Source organism: Electrophorus electricus, chromosome 6, assembly GCF_041902795.1.
Source record: "Electrophorus electricus isolate QZ-2024a chromosome 6, ASM4190279v1, whole genome shotgun sequence".
Taxonomy (NCBI): domain Eukaryota; kingdom Metazoa; phylum Chordata; class Actinopteri; order Gymnotiformes; family Gymnotidae; genus Electrophorus; species Electrophorus electricus.
Genome location: NC_137502.1, coordinates 31,225,148 through 31,238,299, shown reverse-complemented (window position 1 = coordinate 31,238,299; position 13,152 = coordinate 31,225,148). Strand labels below are relative to the sequence as shown.

The following is a 13,152-nucleotide window of genomic DNA, read 5'->3' as shown; positions in this document are numbered from 1 at the left end:
TTTTTGAGATTGCCACAGTGGGTGTGGGTAGTTTTTAGTTAGCTTTGCCGACTGGAGTCTTTCTTTTTCATTTTTTACATGTGGGTGGGTCTTAAAAATGTGTACGCCTTAAATCTATATTGGTATTAAATCTATACTGGCCTTAAAAATCTTTTCATCTGGTATTTGGAGCTGTACGTCCTCTGACCCCGGAGCACACCCACTCTGTGAACAGTGCCATGGCAACAGATGGCCTACAGCACAGAGGTTCTTCTCATGAATAAACATCTCTGATCAAGTGAGTAGCAGGTGTACAAGTCAACAGAATACATCTCTGCTGCCTCTACTGAGAGGTGCATGCCACACCTTTTTTCGTCTCTTCCATTATCAGACCAAATTTATTTGTACCCAACGATAGTCGCAGAAGGAGCAAAGCCTGCTGGGTAGGCTACATCGCTGCATTCAAAGGGCACGTGTCTGTAGGTGCCCGAGCTCCTCCCACAGAGGGCAGAGCTGGCGGTTTGAGGTGAGGTTGGCATGGAGACATAGAAAGAGGCTAATGACTGTGTGCTGATCCCAACTGCATCAGACTGGAGTCTGGAAATAAAGTATGGCAGAGGGGAGTGCAGACAGGCTCTGTCTAACACAGCCCCGGGCCCAAGAGGAATCTTCAGAGCAGGATAGAAGAAACTGTGTGTGTGTGCGCCTGTGTCTGCGTGTGGCAGTCTATTGGGTCAGGGAACAGGCTGGCACTGTATTTTTAGACTGTTAATCTTTAATACCATTTTAGGTATTTTATTTTTATTTGTAGCCGGGTGGGTGGGTGGGCGGTGGGTGATGGATCAGTGCCAAAATAGGGAGCTCAGTCTGCCCAAATTAAAATGTTCTTTAGCAAATAGTAGGGAAGGGCCATTAGGGAGAGAGAGAGAGAGAGAGAGAGAGAGAGAGAGGGAGAGGAAGGGGAGGTAGAGAGGAAGAGAGAAAGAGAGGAGAAGGGAGTGAGAGATCGAGAGTAAAAAAAGAGAAACGGTAATGGAAAGAAGACATAGAGAGAGCAAATGGAAGCGGAAGAAGTAAAAAAGGGAGGGAGAAATGAAAGAAAGGAGGGAAGTGAGAAGTAAAGGAGCAAGGAGGGAGGTGAGAAGTAAAAGCAAGGAGAGAGGTGAGAAGTAAAGGAGCAAAGAGGGAGGTGAGAAGTAAAGGAGCAAGGAGGGAGGTGAGAAGTAAAGGAGCAAGGAGGGAGGTGAGAAGTAAAGAAGCAAGGAGGGAGGTGAGAAAAGAGCAAGTAAGGAGGTGAGAAGTAAAGGAGCAAGGAGGGAGGTGAGAAGTAAAGGAGCAAGGATAGAGGTGAGAAGTAAAAGCAAGGAGGGAGGTGAGAAGTAAAGGAGCAAGGATAGAGGTGAGAAGTAAAAGAGCAAGGAGGGAGGTGAGAAGTAAAGGAGCAAGGAGGGAGGTGAGAAGTAAAGAAGCCAGGAGGGAGGTGAGAAGTAAAGGAGCAAGGAGGGAGGTGAGAAGTAAAGGAGCAAGTATGGAGGTGAGAAGTAAAGAAGCAAGTATGGAGGTGAGAAGTAAAAGCAAGTAAGGAGGTGAGAAGTAAAGGAGCAAGGAGGGAGGTGGGGGAAGGAGGCAAAAGCATGAGGCGACAGGAGGAAGTAAAGGATTTGCAGCTGTGACAGGATGTGACAAAGATCTCTGCAAGCTCACAGGCTGGGGGCTACTTTACACTCATATCACATAGTCCTCCTGTCCCACAAGACATTTTAATCTGATCGGGGTAGAATGTGAGAGAGAGAGACAGAGAGAGAGAGACAAACAGCAGAAGAGACAGATAGCAAGAGAGAGACAGAGAGAGTGAGAGACAGACAGAGAGAGGGGTCCTGAGAGGGGTGTCGCCAGGAGCAGTGATTGTGTTTTGCATTCTGCTCTTCCTTCTCACATGTTGCTCGATTCCTCTTCCTCTGTCGTGTACATGTGCGCACTGGAGCGGTTTTGTGTAGGGTCTGCACCCCCCCGCCCCTCGTTTGGGTTCTCTCACAGCCTGGCCCTCCTTCTCTCCTCCCCCACCTTCTACAGGCCCTGTACCCGAGCCCGGAGGAGGGCTGGCAGATCTACAGCTCGGCGCAGGACGCGGATGGGAAGTGCATCTGCACTGTGGTGGCACCAGCCCAGAACATGTGTAACCGGGACCCGCGCAGCAGACAGCTCCGCCAACTCATGGAGAAGGTGACAGCTGTCTCACACACACACACACACACACACACACACACACACACACACACACACACACACACACACACATATGCATGCACATGCCAGCCCACAGATTTCAACAGGCTGATTCCAACTGTTAATACACCACACACACACACACACACACACACACAGGCAGTCATAGGCACGCGCCACAATACACACATGGGCAGATATGCTGCCTACTTCGAAGTTACTACAGCTCACACAGACACAGACAACGCAGCTGCAATCTGCTAACACAGCATACACACACGCATATACGCTCGAGCAGCAGTCATTAAATAAAGAGGCCAAATCATTAGTTCTCTCTGTCCTCCATTAGAGAAAGTTTCTGAAGGTGTTTGAGGTAGGGATGCACCTAAAGAGGCCGCGTCCCAAATACAGCGGTGAAACTCATCCAGCCATTTCCCCCACTGTACACATTAGACTCAGACTGGACGAAGAACAGACATTAAAATCTAAAAATAATTCACAAACCTGGAAGTGGAGCACCCACCGCATACCTACTGCGTCCATTAGAACACACACACACAAACACACACACACGTGCACGCAGACTGATTACCTAATGCTTGGATGAGCCTGATGAGTGGCACACACACAACCTTCCGAAGGTTGCAGCCCGATGACACGTCTGCACGGAGGAAAGGGAATCCTGGACCGGGGCAAGGGGTGGTCAGAGGAGCGAGTGGGGAGAGAGGAAGAGGAGAGGGTGAGGAGGAGGAGGAAGATGAAGGAAAGGGTGTTGCGCAGGGAGGTGGAGGTGGGCTCCGGTTATCTGCAGTTCAATCGATGTGCAGCTCGAATGCAGCGTGTTGGTGCGAGTGGCCTGGCCTCCCCTCCGCCATCTCTCCTCCTGCTGCTCCATCTTTTCTCCTCTGGCTCCACCTTTTCACCCCCTCTCCCTCTCTCTCTCGCTTGCTCTCTCTCTGTCTCCCTCTCCCTCTCTCTGTCTCTCTCTCTCTCTTCATCGTCTCCATCTCCCCTTCACCGAGTCCTCCTGTTTGATCTCCCTCACTGTCTCCCTCCCCTCTTCCAGTGCGGCTCTCCCACCCTCAGGCCTCGCGGGTGGGGCCGGACAGTGGCATCCTGTTCCCCCCGCAGCCCGTGGACGCCAAGCCCACAAAGGCTGCGTCTTCCTCGTCTCCGGAAGCTTCCGGGAGGCGTGGCAGGAGCGTCCAGCTGACCGACTGCTCAGGGAGAGAGAGAGAGAGAGAGAGAGCGAGAGAGAGAGAAAGAGAAGTGAAAGGGAGCGAGTGAAGGACAGAACATCCAGGCTGACAGGGAGATCGTGCCGAGAGGGAACACAGCCACCCGTTGAGACAACCTGAGATGCTGAATGAGCAATGAAGCGTGAGCAAATCAATGAGACACCTGAATCTAACTCCCTCTCAGACTGAGAGCTATTCACCTTCTGCACTTTGTCTCCGTCTGCCTCCTAAAACCTGCCTAACACATTTAGACCACCAGTCACCCATACACACGTGTGGATGAGCAAACACACACACACACAATAAGACTGGATAAAGACTGCATTTAGATTGTATGCGCATGTGTGTGCAATTATTTCTCTTGACAGCAGCGTTGAGGCTCCAACACTCCTGTCTAATAAAACACTGACAAATAAGGACACCTGGGGTCAATCCCTCTCAGGGCCAGACCTAGAGGATACACTCTGAATATAAAAGCTTTTAAATAGCCCACTGTAGTGTGTGCGTGTGTGCGCGTGTGTGTGCGTGTGCATGCGTCGTGCATGCTCTGATTCTCCCGAGTCCAATGCTGACACAGGCCAAGAAAAGGCGTTCCAGCACACCAGGCATGTGATCCTCCCTCACGGCTTCCTGACTCCGCTCCCAGAATGCGCTGCGCCCACCAGGGACGGGCAACTCTGACAGCTATGCAAATCGTCTCATTAGCCGAGACGTCTCGTGCTTATTGGCACATGGGCTGAAAATGGGAACAGCGCACGCCGCCTGCCGTGTGGGTCGTCCGGCCTTGTAGAACAGGAGGGGCGGGAGTGTGTGCCTGCCTGCTTATATGCACGTGCGTTTGACAGCAGTAGGTGAGTGGGCGTGTGTAGGAGCAGGCTTAGCAGGGCTGGTGCGCGAAGAACAGCGGGCTGGTCACGCAGCAGGGCGAGGGCAGAGTCAGGCACGAGGCTGAAGGCAGCTACCTTCAAGACGTGCCGGTGAACTTCTGTCGACTGAAAGCTTAACCTGCTGTACTCTGATTCGACTGACAGACCATTTGCACCCAAACGTGTGTGTGTGTGTGTGTGTGGGATTGACAGGTCCAGAACATCACCCAGTCCATGGAGGTGCTGGATCTGCGGACGTACCGTGACCTGCAGTACGTCAGGGACACGGAGAACCTGATGAAGACAGTGGACGGCAGACTGAGGAGTGCGTCGGAGAACCCCCGAAGCCTCAACTCCAAGAGCTTTCAGGTAGCCAGTGCAGTGTCCTCTGCCTGTAGCACCTATAACTGCAGCCCTTTGTCACCCGCTGGTCCCTCCCCTGGCCACTCCCACTGGTCCCTCCAATGGCCCCTCCCGCTGGCCACTCCTACTTGTCCCTCCAATGGCCCATCCCGCTGGCCACTCCCACTGGTCCCTCCCCTGGCCACTCGCACTGGTCCCTCCAATGGCCCCTCCCCTGGCCACTCCCACTGGTCCTTCCAATGGCCCCTCCCGCTGGCCCCTCCCTTGGCCACTCCCACTGGTCCCTCCAATGGCCTCTCCTGCTGGCCCCTCCCCTGGCCTTTCCCACTGGTCCCTCCAGTGGCCCCTCCCTTGGCCACTACCACTGCTCCCTCCAATGGCCCCTCCCGCTGGCCCATCCCCTGGCTCCTCCCACTGGTCTCTCCCCAGCCAGTGCCTAGTTTCAGTAGCCAGAGAAGGAGTTGAATGAGATATGTGGGAGTGTGGGAAGGCAATGAACCGTGTCATCGTTGTAGGGGGTAACAGAGACCCTCAGAGGGCAACACACTCAAATGATCACGTCTTAGCACCTAGAGCTAGAGTTGCACTACTTTTTGTAATGAGCGAGTGTATTCCCTTGGTGTATTTGCGGGAGTGCTTAGTGTATTTGCGTTTGTTTGTGTGCTTAAAAGCCCTCCTGCCTTCATCTCCTTTTTTTCAAGTGAAAAGCAACAGATTTTACCGGCTCCGCCCCCTCATCGAGGCTAAGAAGATGCGCAGCTGGCGATTAGCACAGCGATTAGTGCGTCTTTTCATCTTCTTAGGAGCACGTTGACCTGCACGTCTCAGCCGTCCTCCGGGAGCAGAGATTAGCCATGGCGCTCACTAAGACTAAGACGGGATGAGCACAGGGAAAGTGTTACTTTAGTATTCACACCGAGTCGCCCGCCTCTAATGAGAGGGGAAAGGCAGACTGCCTGCCTCTGAGTGCTCTCTCTCTCTCTCTCTCTCTCTCTGTCTCTCCTCTCTCTCCATCACCACAAACAGAATTATTCAAAACACATCCGGCAATCCGGCACACAGTCCATCTATCAATAAAAGTTAAAAAAAAAAAAAAGGTTCCTCTTCAATAAAAGCAGATCGTGGGAGGATGTGCAGTGGGAGGTGCCGTCTTGAAAGGGCCGCGGGATGCGGGACGCTTTGTTTTAGGCCGAGCCGCTGATGGATGTGGCTCGACTTGGAGTCACCCGTGGCAGGCGCGGAGATTAACGAGACCAAATTTTAGCGACACAAAACGGGGAAAATGAGATTTATGGAGCTCCACTGCGGGGCCGCGAGCTGCTCCAGCACCAGATTTACGATAAACCCTAATGAGGAGTGCTCTCCTCCTGCAGACTCAGCTGCTCCAACCCCCACCCCCACCCTACCCTACCCAGGCAGAGGCACTGAGCATGTGGGCTTGAGCGTCACGATTCGGCTAAGGGAGAGAGCATGGTGGAGCTGGCAGACTGCTGATCCACGGAGTAACCAGAGTGCAGAGCGCAGGGGATCCCGCAATCGCCCCCGCGCAAAGCTGGGCCCGCTCCAGAGCGGGGTGGGGGGGTAGGGTAGACACAAAGGGAAGGAGGACGCTCAGGAAGGAGAGAGCACGTCCGGCATCGCACGCCACCATCAATGTCCCTCGGAGATGACAAGCGAGTGAACGGACTTGTCAGCCTCCATCCAGTCTTGCTCTGCCGCCCCCCGAAGCCGACGGAGAGTGACACTCACAGTGTATGAAGTCGAGTGGCATTCAAAAAGGAACACGTAGGGGCTCCAAAAGCAGGCTCCTGCAACGCTCTCTGAATCTGTGACAGAAAGGTTTAGACTGACAGGAGACAGTGTGCCTACCCAGCCAGAAAGCCAAAAGCCATCGCATGCAATGATCACATGGTCATTTTGTTTAAACAGCTGCATTTATGTATAATTATTAATCAAGGCTGGGGTTTCCAAAAAGTATCATAAAACAAAGATCATCTTTACATGGTGGGGCAAGTATTACACAGAACACTCTCACTCTCTTTGGGCCATTACGACATTTTGGGGAAACAGGGCCCTGATCTGGTGCACCATCTGAACCTTCTCAAAGTTGGGTTAGGCCCGTGGTTTCAGATTTCCAGTAGGGTCTCCTGGTTGCTGGTTGCTAATGCCTTCCTGTAATACTTAAACCAAAAGAAGCCATCAGCTTTTAAACCCATTAATCTGAAACCCATTAAACCGAAGCAGTCTGAACCGGCATGTTTGTGCCGCGTCTCAGCGTGTCACGTGGTATAATAATATTAGGATTTACTACGATTGAAAATCACAAACTAAACCGTAAACAGTGCACTCTGACGCCCTCACCCTTTCTTGCCCGGTCTCTCTCTCTCTCTTCCTCCTCTCTCCTCCTCTTTCCTTTCCTCTCTCAGGACCTGAAGGACAAGGTGACTCAGCTGCTCCCCCTGCTGCCCGTGCTGGAGCAGTACAAGGCGGACGCCCAGATGATCCTGCGTCTGCGGGAGGAAGTGCGCAACCTGTCACTGGTGCTCATGGCCATCCAGGAGGAGATGGGAGCGTACGACTACGAGGAGCTGCAGCAGAGGGTACTGCTCCTGGAGACGAGGCTGCACTCCTGCATGCAAAAGCTGGGTAAGAAAAAGAGCGAGCGTGTGCGTATGTGTGTGTGGGCGTGCAGCTTTATATATATATATACACACATTAGCTACGTGTGGATTCTAAATATATGTATTTATATTTGTGTTTAATATTTATTATACAGTTTGTAAATTTCCTTAATCCAAGCCATTTCCCGTTACCTGATTCGCGTCGAATTATATACCTTTAAATGTAATAATAGTGTTAATGAACACTAACAACATTATAATATAAAAAGATTGAACTTTTTCTGAATGTTATTGCTGGTCTCTTATTACACAACCACACTGGCAGTCAGTGTGTGAGGCCTCTCATCGTTCTGAGCAGTGTATTATCTGCAGGTCCAAGCACACACTCCACAGACTCTCACTGCCCTCTCGATCAACCGCGCCTCCCGGCATCGTCGTGTGCAGATGTGGTAGAACGTTCGCTGTTTTTCCAAACAGATTAGAAAGAGCTTAGCCAGGCGCGTGACTGAGCAAAGCGAGGTCCGACTCAGAGGAACTGCCATTACTGTTCAATTTAGATAAGCGCTTCAAAGCCGGGGTGTGGAGCAACGACTTTCCGACCGCCTGATGAATACGCTCATTTCACAAGTGCGCAAACATCATTTGGTAGTGAAGAGCAATCGTACGAGCTGCTCCATGAACGGGCGAACGCCACGCCTAACACAAGATGCTATACCGGCGACACCCGCAGAAAGTCACCGTGAAGAGATGGCAAACTTATGAGCTCTGAGAAAACTTCTACTGTGCCCCAAGCACCGCCTGCAACCCCCATAGAGGAGCTGCACGAGGACACATAACAGCCTCCGCTTCCAGGATCAGAATCAGGTTTAAAATGACACACTGGGTAAACGTGAGCATTAAAAAGGCATTAAAAAAATTTCCTTTGTACCTGATCTTAATCTAGTACATATAAGCAGAAGAAAACGGGTAAAATAATAACAATTTTTCTCAAAAGCACGTGTCACGTGTCATGGTTCTTGGTAGCGTACAGGATAACGTACGACATTCATCCTGACTTTGAGGATGCTACAGGAAGTGGAAGGACACATGTAAGGAGAACAGTCTTCCATGCAGAAGGTTCTTCAGTGCCGTCTCTGGCCTCGGTCTTATACACCTCATATTCGTATCCCAGTGATGGCGAATCACACATGACCCAACGGCTCCTGAACGTTCAGCTGTACTTGCAAAGGTCAAGTGAAAGTGATAATACAAATGTTGCTTTGGTCTGCGCAGTTTTCTCCCTGTGTGAGTCACTTCCATTTCCACCCACTGCAGGGTGAAGGCTAGCGCATGCTTCCTCCGGCCTGCATGTTGCCAGCCAGCGTGGCATCAGCGCATGGCCCAACATGCCAGGAGAACGGTGCCAACCGGCAGCTCCGCCAGATTGGTTGGCGCCGTGTTGGAGCATGGGGGGAGGGAGAAGCCGTCCAGCCTGCCCAGTGCAAGGCCATTTATGCTCTCCTGGACTTCTGGCCAGTTACCCTCTCCTGGTCTGAACCAGCAACCACCCAACAATCACGTGGATCGCTGAGCCACTCTGAAGCCCAGTATAAGTAATCCTATATGAGAAAGGGTGTCAGTAATTGTGCTACATGTTTTTTAAAATTATTATTATATACTTATATACTTGAATAATTCTACCCCACCGAAAGGTTAGATTTGTCTGATACTTTCTGTATAACTTCAAACTAATGAACAACAAAGGCATTCTTCTGCAGCCTTCGCGACTCCCTTTAGCACGGGGGGGGTGGGACTCCAGAGGGCTCTGTGCATGTGGGATAATTAGGGGTGAAAGATGAAGCCCAGAACTGGAATTATGCAAATGACACTGCACTAATTATGCAAATGACACTGCACTAATTAGTTACTACTAGCTACTTACTTCTTATCAGACACTTCTTATGTTTGAATATTATGCTTAGATTTCATTTAATGGCCTTTATTAGCATGTTCCGAAAATAAACTGCGAACAAAAAATCGTAGCCCAATAAGAGTCACCGGGGCTCATTGTTTCAAACCGGTCCCTGCTGTTTCAAACAGACACCCGCTGGCTTGCCACACGTTGTCAAAATATAGCAAATTTGCTGGTTGTTTTTTTTTGTCTTACTTGCCATGAGTGCACAGATGAGCTGAGAAAAGACGATTATCCTCACTCACACATGAAGCAGTAGGAGATTCTGGCTGCATGAGCTTTGTGTCTTGCTTAATCCTCCAATATCTGGATTTAGCAGTGCGTGTCCATGTGTGTGTGTATGCTTGCATATGTGCGTGCGTGCATGCCTCCTTTACAGGCTGCGGGAAGCTAACAGGCGTCAGTAACCCAATCACCGTGCGCGCCTCGGGCTCCAGGTTTGGCTCATGGATGACAGACACGATGATTCCCAGCTCTGATAGCAGGGTAGGGGAGACCTTATTACACAGCTACTAAGCTGCACATGGAGAGACACTCACCTGGATGTAAACATACACACTCACATACATAACGGAGACATATACGCAGATACACAGGTATGCAGATACAATCACATTTCCAAACTCATACTGAGATATGTGTGTGTGTGTGTGTGTGTGTGTGTGTGTGTTTGTGTGTGTAAGCACGCACACACACACACTCTGTCCCTGCCCCTCTCTGCTGGCCCCTCCTGTCACAGCCGTAGCGCGTGAGTAATCATTCCCGTCGCGGGGCTGGATATTACCGACTTGTTTAGGCTGAAGTTTTCCCCAACGCCGGAGTAATTACCGCCGCCGCCTTCGCCTGACACGGCCCTACATGCAGATAATACAGTGGAGCCCCAAATAACAGTCCTGCGGGGGAGGGGAGACGAGGACGAGGAAGGAGAGGAAGAAAGAGGAGGGGAGGATAAACAAACACAGGGGATGGGAATAGGAGAGGATAAGGAAGGAAGGAAAGTGAAAATGGAGGAGGAGCAGAGAGGAGAGAACCTCCAAAGGGAATTAAAGAATCCGTCATCCCTGACACTGACACGGCCTGAATGGATATTGTGAACAACGAGGGTCATCTGCCGTAATCGGCCCCTCCGACGCAAGCTCAGCATCACTCACTACAATCACATTAGCTCTCATATCACTCGCCGATCACGTTAATCGACAAATAAATCACACAGATGGCGCTAATGACCGTATCGGTCATACCGATCGGGCTCGGGGAGGAGGGGCTGTGGGTGTTGATCGGCTCAGCGACGCCACCTGCCTCACTCTGGCAGTATAGCAGCGAACGGAGAGGTCTGGCCAAGGCTGAGCGAGCCGGGCGGAGCGCAGGTGCTACCCCGCCCCCGTGATGCCAGACGCTCCCTAGTTCCGCCCCTGCCGTGGGACGAGCGCTGTCGCGCCACCTCACCCTCCCCGTCAGGAGGTAGCGTGGGGAAGAGCTAAAATAAGAACATGCCTCGCGTCGCTCTCACGAAGGAGGAGGGAGAGGGGAAACAGAAAGAGATGGTGGAAAGAAAAAGTAGTGAGGCTGAGAGGGGAGAGAGAGAGAGAGAGAGAGAGAGATTGAGTCTGTAGAGGGCTTTTATTCTAACGTAAAGAAGAAGTGTGAAGGCTGAGCAGGAGCTGCCTGGGGAACCACGTTGTATGCCTCGATAAAGGCTTGACTGAGAGAAGATGGAGTCATGGCAGCTGCACAGCAGGGTCTGTGGGATTCCACTCATGAGGGAAGAAGAGGGAGGGAGGGAGGGAAGGAGGGAGAGAGAGAGAGAAAAAAAGGGCAAGAGATAGGGAGAGGAAGTGGGAATGCTAACAGGATTGATTTCCTGTAAATGTGCACTGCAAAAGGGCAGGGAGCAACTGCAGCAGTGGGGTGCAGAATACAGGCAACGTCTTCACCTCCACACAGGGAGAAGATCAATGGGCCCACAAACACACACACACAAACACACACACACACACACACACACACACACACACACACACACACACACGGAGCACGCTGAGAGACACCTCAGACAATGGGTTCTGCTGTCATTAAAGTCAAGCGATGTCTCTGTACTTCCAAGGCACTTTTATCACTGCATATGTTCCCCTACTTTGCCTCTCTCTCTCCCTCTCTCATCCTCTCTTCCTCTCTCTCTCTCTCTCTCCCTCTCTCATCCTCTCTTCCTCTCTCTCACCCCTCTCCCACCTCCCTCTTGTCTCTCTGTTAATTGCCCTCTCTTCACTCCCCTTCTGATTAAATGTCTCCATCCTCATTTGCTACCGAGCTCTGTCTGTCCCCCATTCTCTCACAACTAATTTATCTCTCTCTCTCTCTCTCTCTCTCTCTCTCTCTCTCTCTCTCTCTCTCTCCCCCGTCTCAGGTGTGGTCCATGGACGGCTACTACAAGGGCCGGCGCGTGCTAGAGTACCGCACGCTGGGCGACTTCGTGAAGGGCCAGAACTTTGTGCAGCACCTGCTGCCGCACCCGTGGGCCGGCACAGGCCACGTGGTCTACAATGGTTCGCTCTACTACAACAAGTACCAGAGCAACATCCTGATCAAGTACCACTTCCGCTCGCGCAGCGTGCAGGTACAGCGCAGCCTAGGCGGCGCCGGCTACAACAACACCTTCCCCTACTCCTGGGGCGGCTCGTCCGACATCGACCTGATGGCGGATGAGAGCGGCCTGTGGGCCGTCTACACCACTATCCCCAACGCGGGCAACATCGTCATCAGCCAGCTGGAGCCGCAGAGCCTAGAGGTGGTGCGCACTTGGGACACAGGCTTCCCCAAGCGCAGCGCCGGCGAGTCCTTCATGATATGCGGCACGCTCTATGTCACCAACTCACACCTGGCCGGCGCCAAGATCTACTTCGCCTACCACACCAACACATCCACGTATGAGTACACGGATATCCCCTTCCATAACCAGTACTCGCACATCTCCATGATGGACTACAACCCGCGCGAGCGCGTGCTCTACACCTGGAACAACGGGCACCAGGTGCTGTATAACGTCACCCTGTTCCAGGTCATCAAGACCGCCGGGGACTGAGGCGTGGCCTGGGGGGGACCCGGGGGGACCCGGGGGGGACCGGGCGGTGGGGCGGGGGGCCCACTCGTGATCCATGCCCCTCACACACGCACACGCGCTCACATGCACAAACACACACAGACATGTGTACACATGCACACCCTCACACACGTTTGCACATTGACACACACACATGCGTGCACACAGACACACATATTCATACACACAAACACACTCGCACGTTCATACACACAGACTGACTAAGGGGAGGATGTGACTGAAGCTTAGACTTTTTTGTACATTTCAATCTTCAAACGCTACTATTCACACACGGTACCGGTCGAGGCAGGCCGGCATGGCGGCCGGACGTCGTTTACGGACAGGTCTTTGGCTTTTTTTCCTTTCTGTGATGAGTCAGCATGATCCTTTTTCATTTCATTTGTGAATACAACAAAAAAAAAACAATAAACGTCCATCTTTAAAAGCTTCAGCGTTTGTCTTTTGTTTCGCCGTGGTGAAGCCTGCTGGTCCCGGGTCTCCTCAGCGCTCCGGCGGGAACGTCAGCGCTGACACGTCTGACTGCGCGGCAAGTGGGCAGACAGCTCCCTGTCACGGGCGGTTGTAAGCGAAATCACCCACCCCACATCCGTCTTCCTGAAGAGATCTGTCAGCGCAGACGGGGGGGGGGGGGGGTTTCTATCCCATGAAGGGCAGAGAGCCAGAGGAGGAGGAGGAGGAGGAGAAGGGGAGAGAGGAAGATGGAGAGGACATGAAGAATGATGATGAGGGTATTAGAATGCGTCGGGGCCCCAGGGCCCCGGGCTGCCTCCCCCCGTGCCCAGTACCCCCG

General features: G+C 52.2%; 1 protein-coding gene across 3 annotated transcripts in view; it reads left to right on the top strand.

The window, feature by feature from the left end:
- The window catches only part of olfm2a (olfactomedin 2a), a 44,381-nt gene extending 31,595 nt beyond the window's left edge, over nucleotides 1-12,786 (top strand). For 2 of the 3 annotated variants that reach the window (XM_027017308.3, XM_035525717.2), the window contains exons 2-6: nucleotides 2,053-2,202; nucleotides 4,523-4,678; nucleotides 7,099-7,318; nucleotides 9,624-9,730; nucleotides 11,649-12,786. In XM_027017308.3, the coding sequence (XP_026873109.2) occupies nucleotides 2,053-2,202; nucleotides 4,523-4,678; nucleotides 7,099-7,318; nucleotides 9,624-9,730; nucleotides 11,649-12,323 (1,308 nt within the window). In that variant the 3' untranslated portion in view covers nucleotides 12,324-12,786. Of the gene's footprint in view, nucleotides 1-1,519; nucleotides 1,541-2,052; nucleotides 2,203-4,522; nucleotides 4,679-7,098; nucleotides 7,319-9,623; nucleotides 9,731-11,648 lie in introns of those variants that run through there. The other variant, XM_081716440.1, reaches the window with a different exon arrangement.
- Nucleotides 12,787-13,152: the final 366 nt, after the last annotated feature.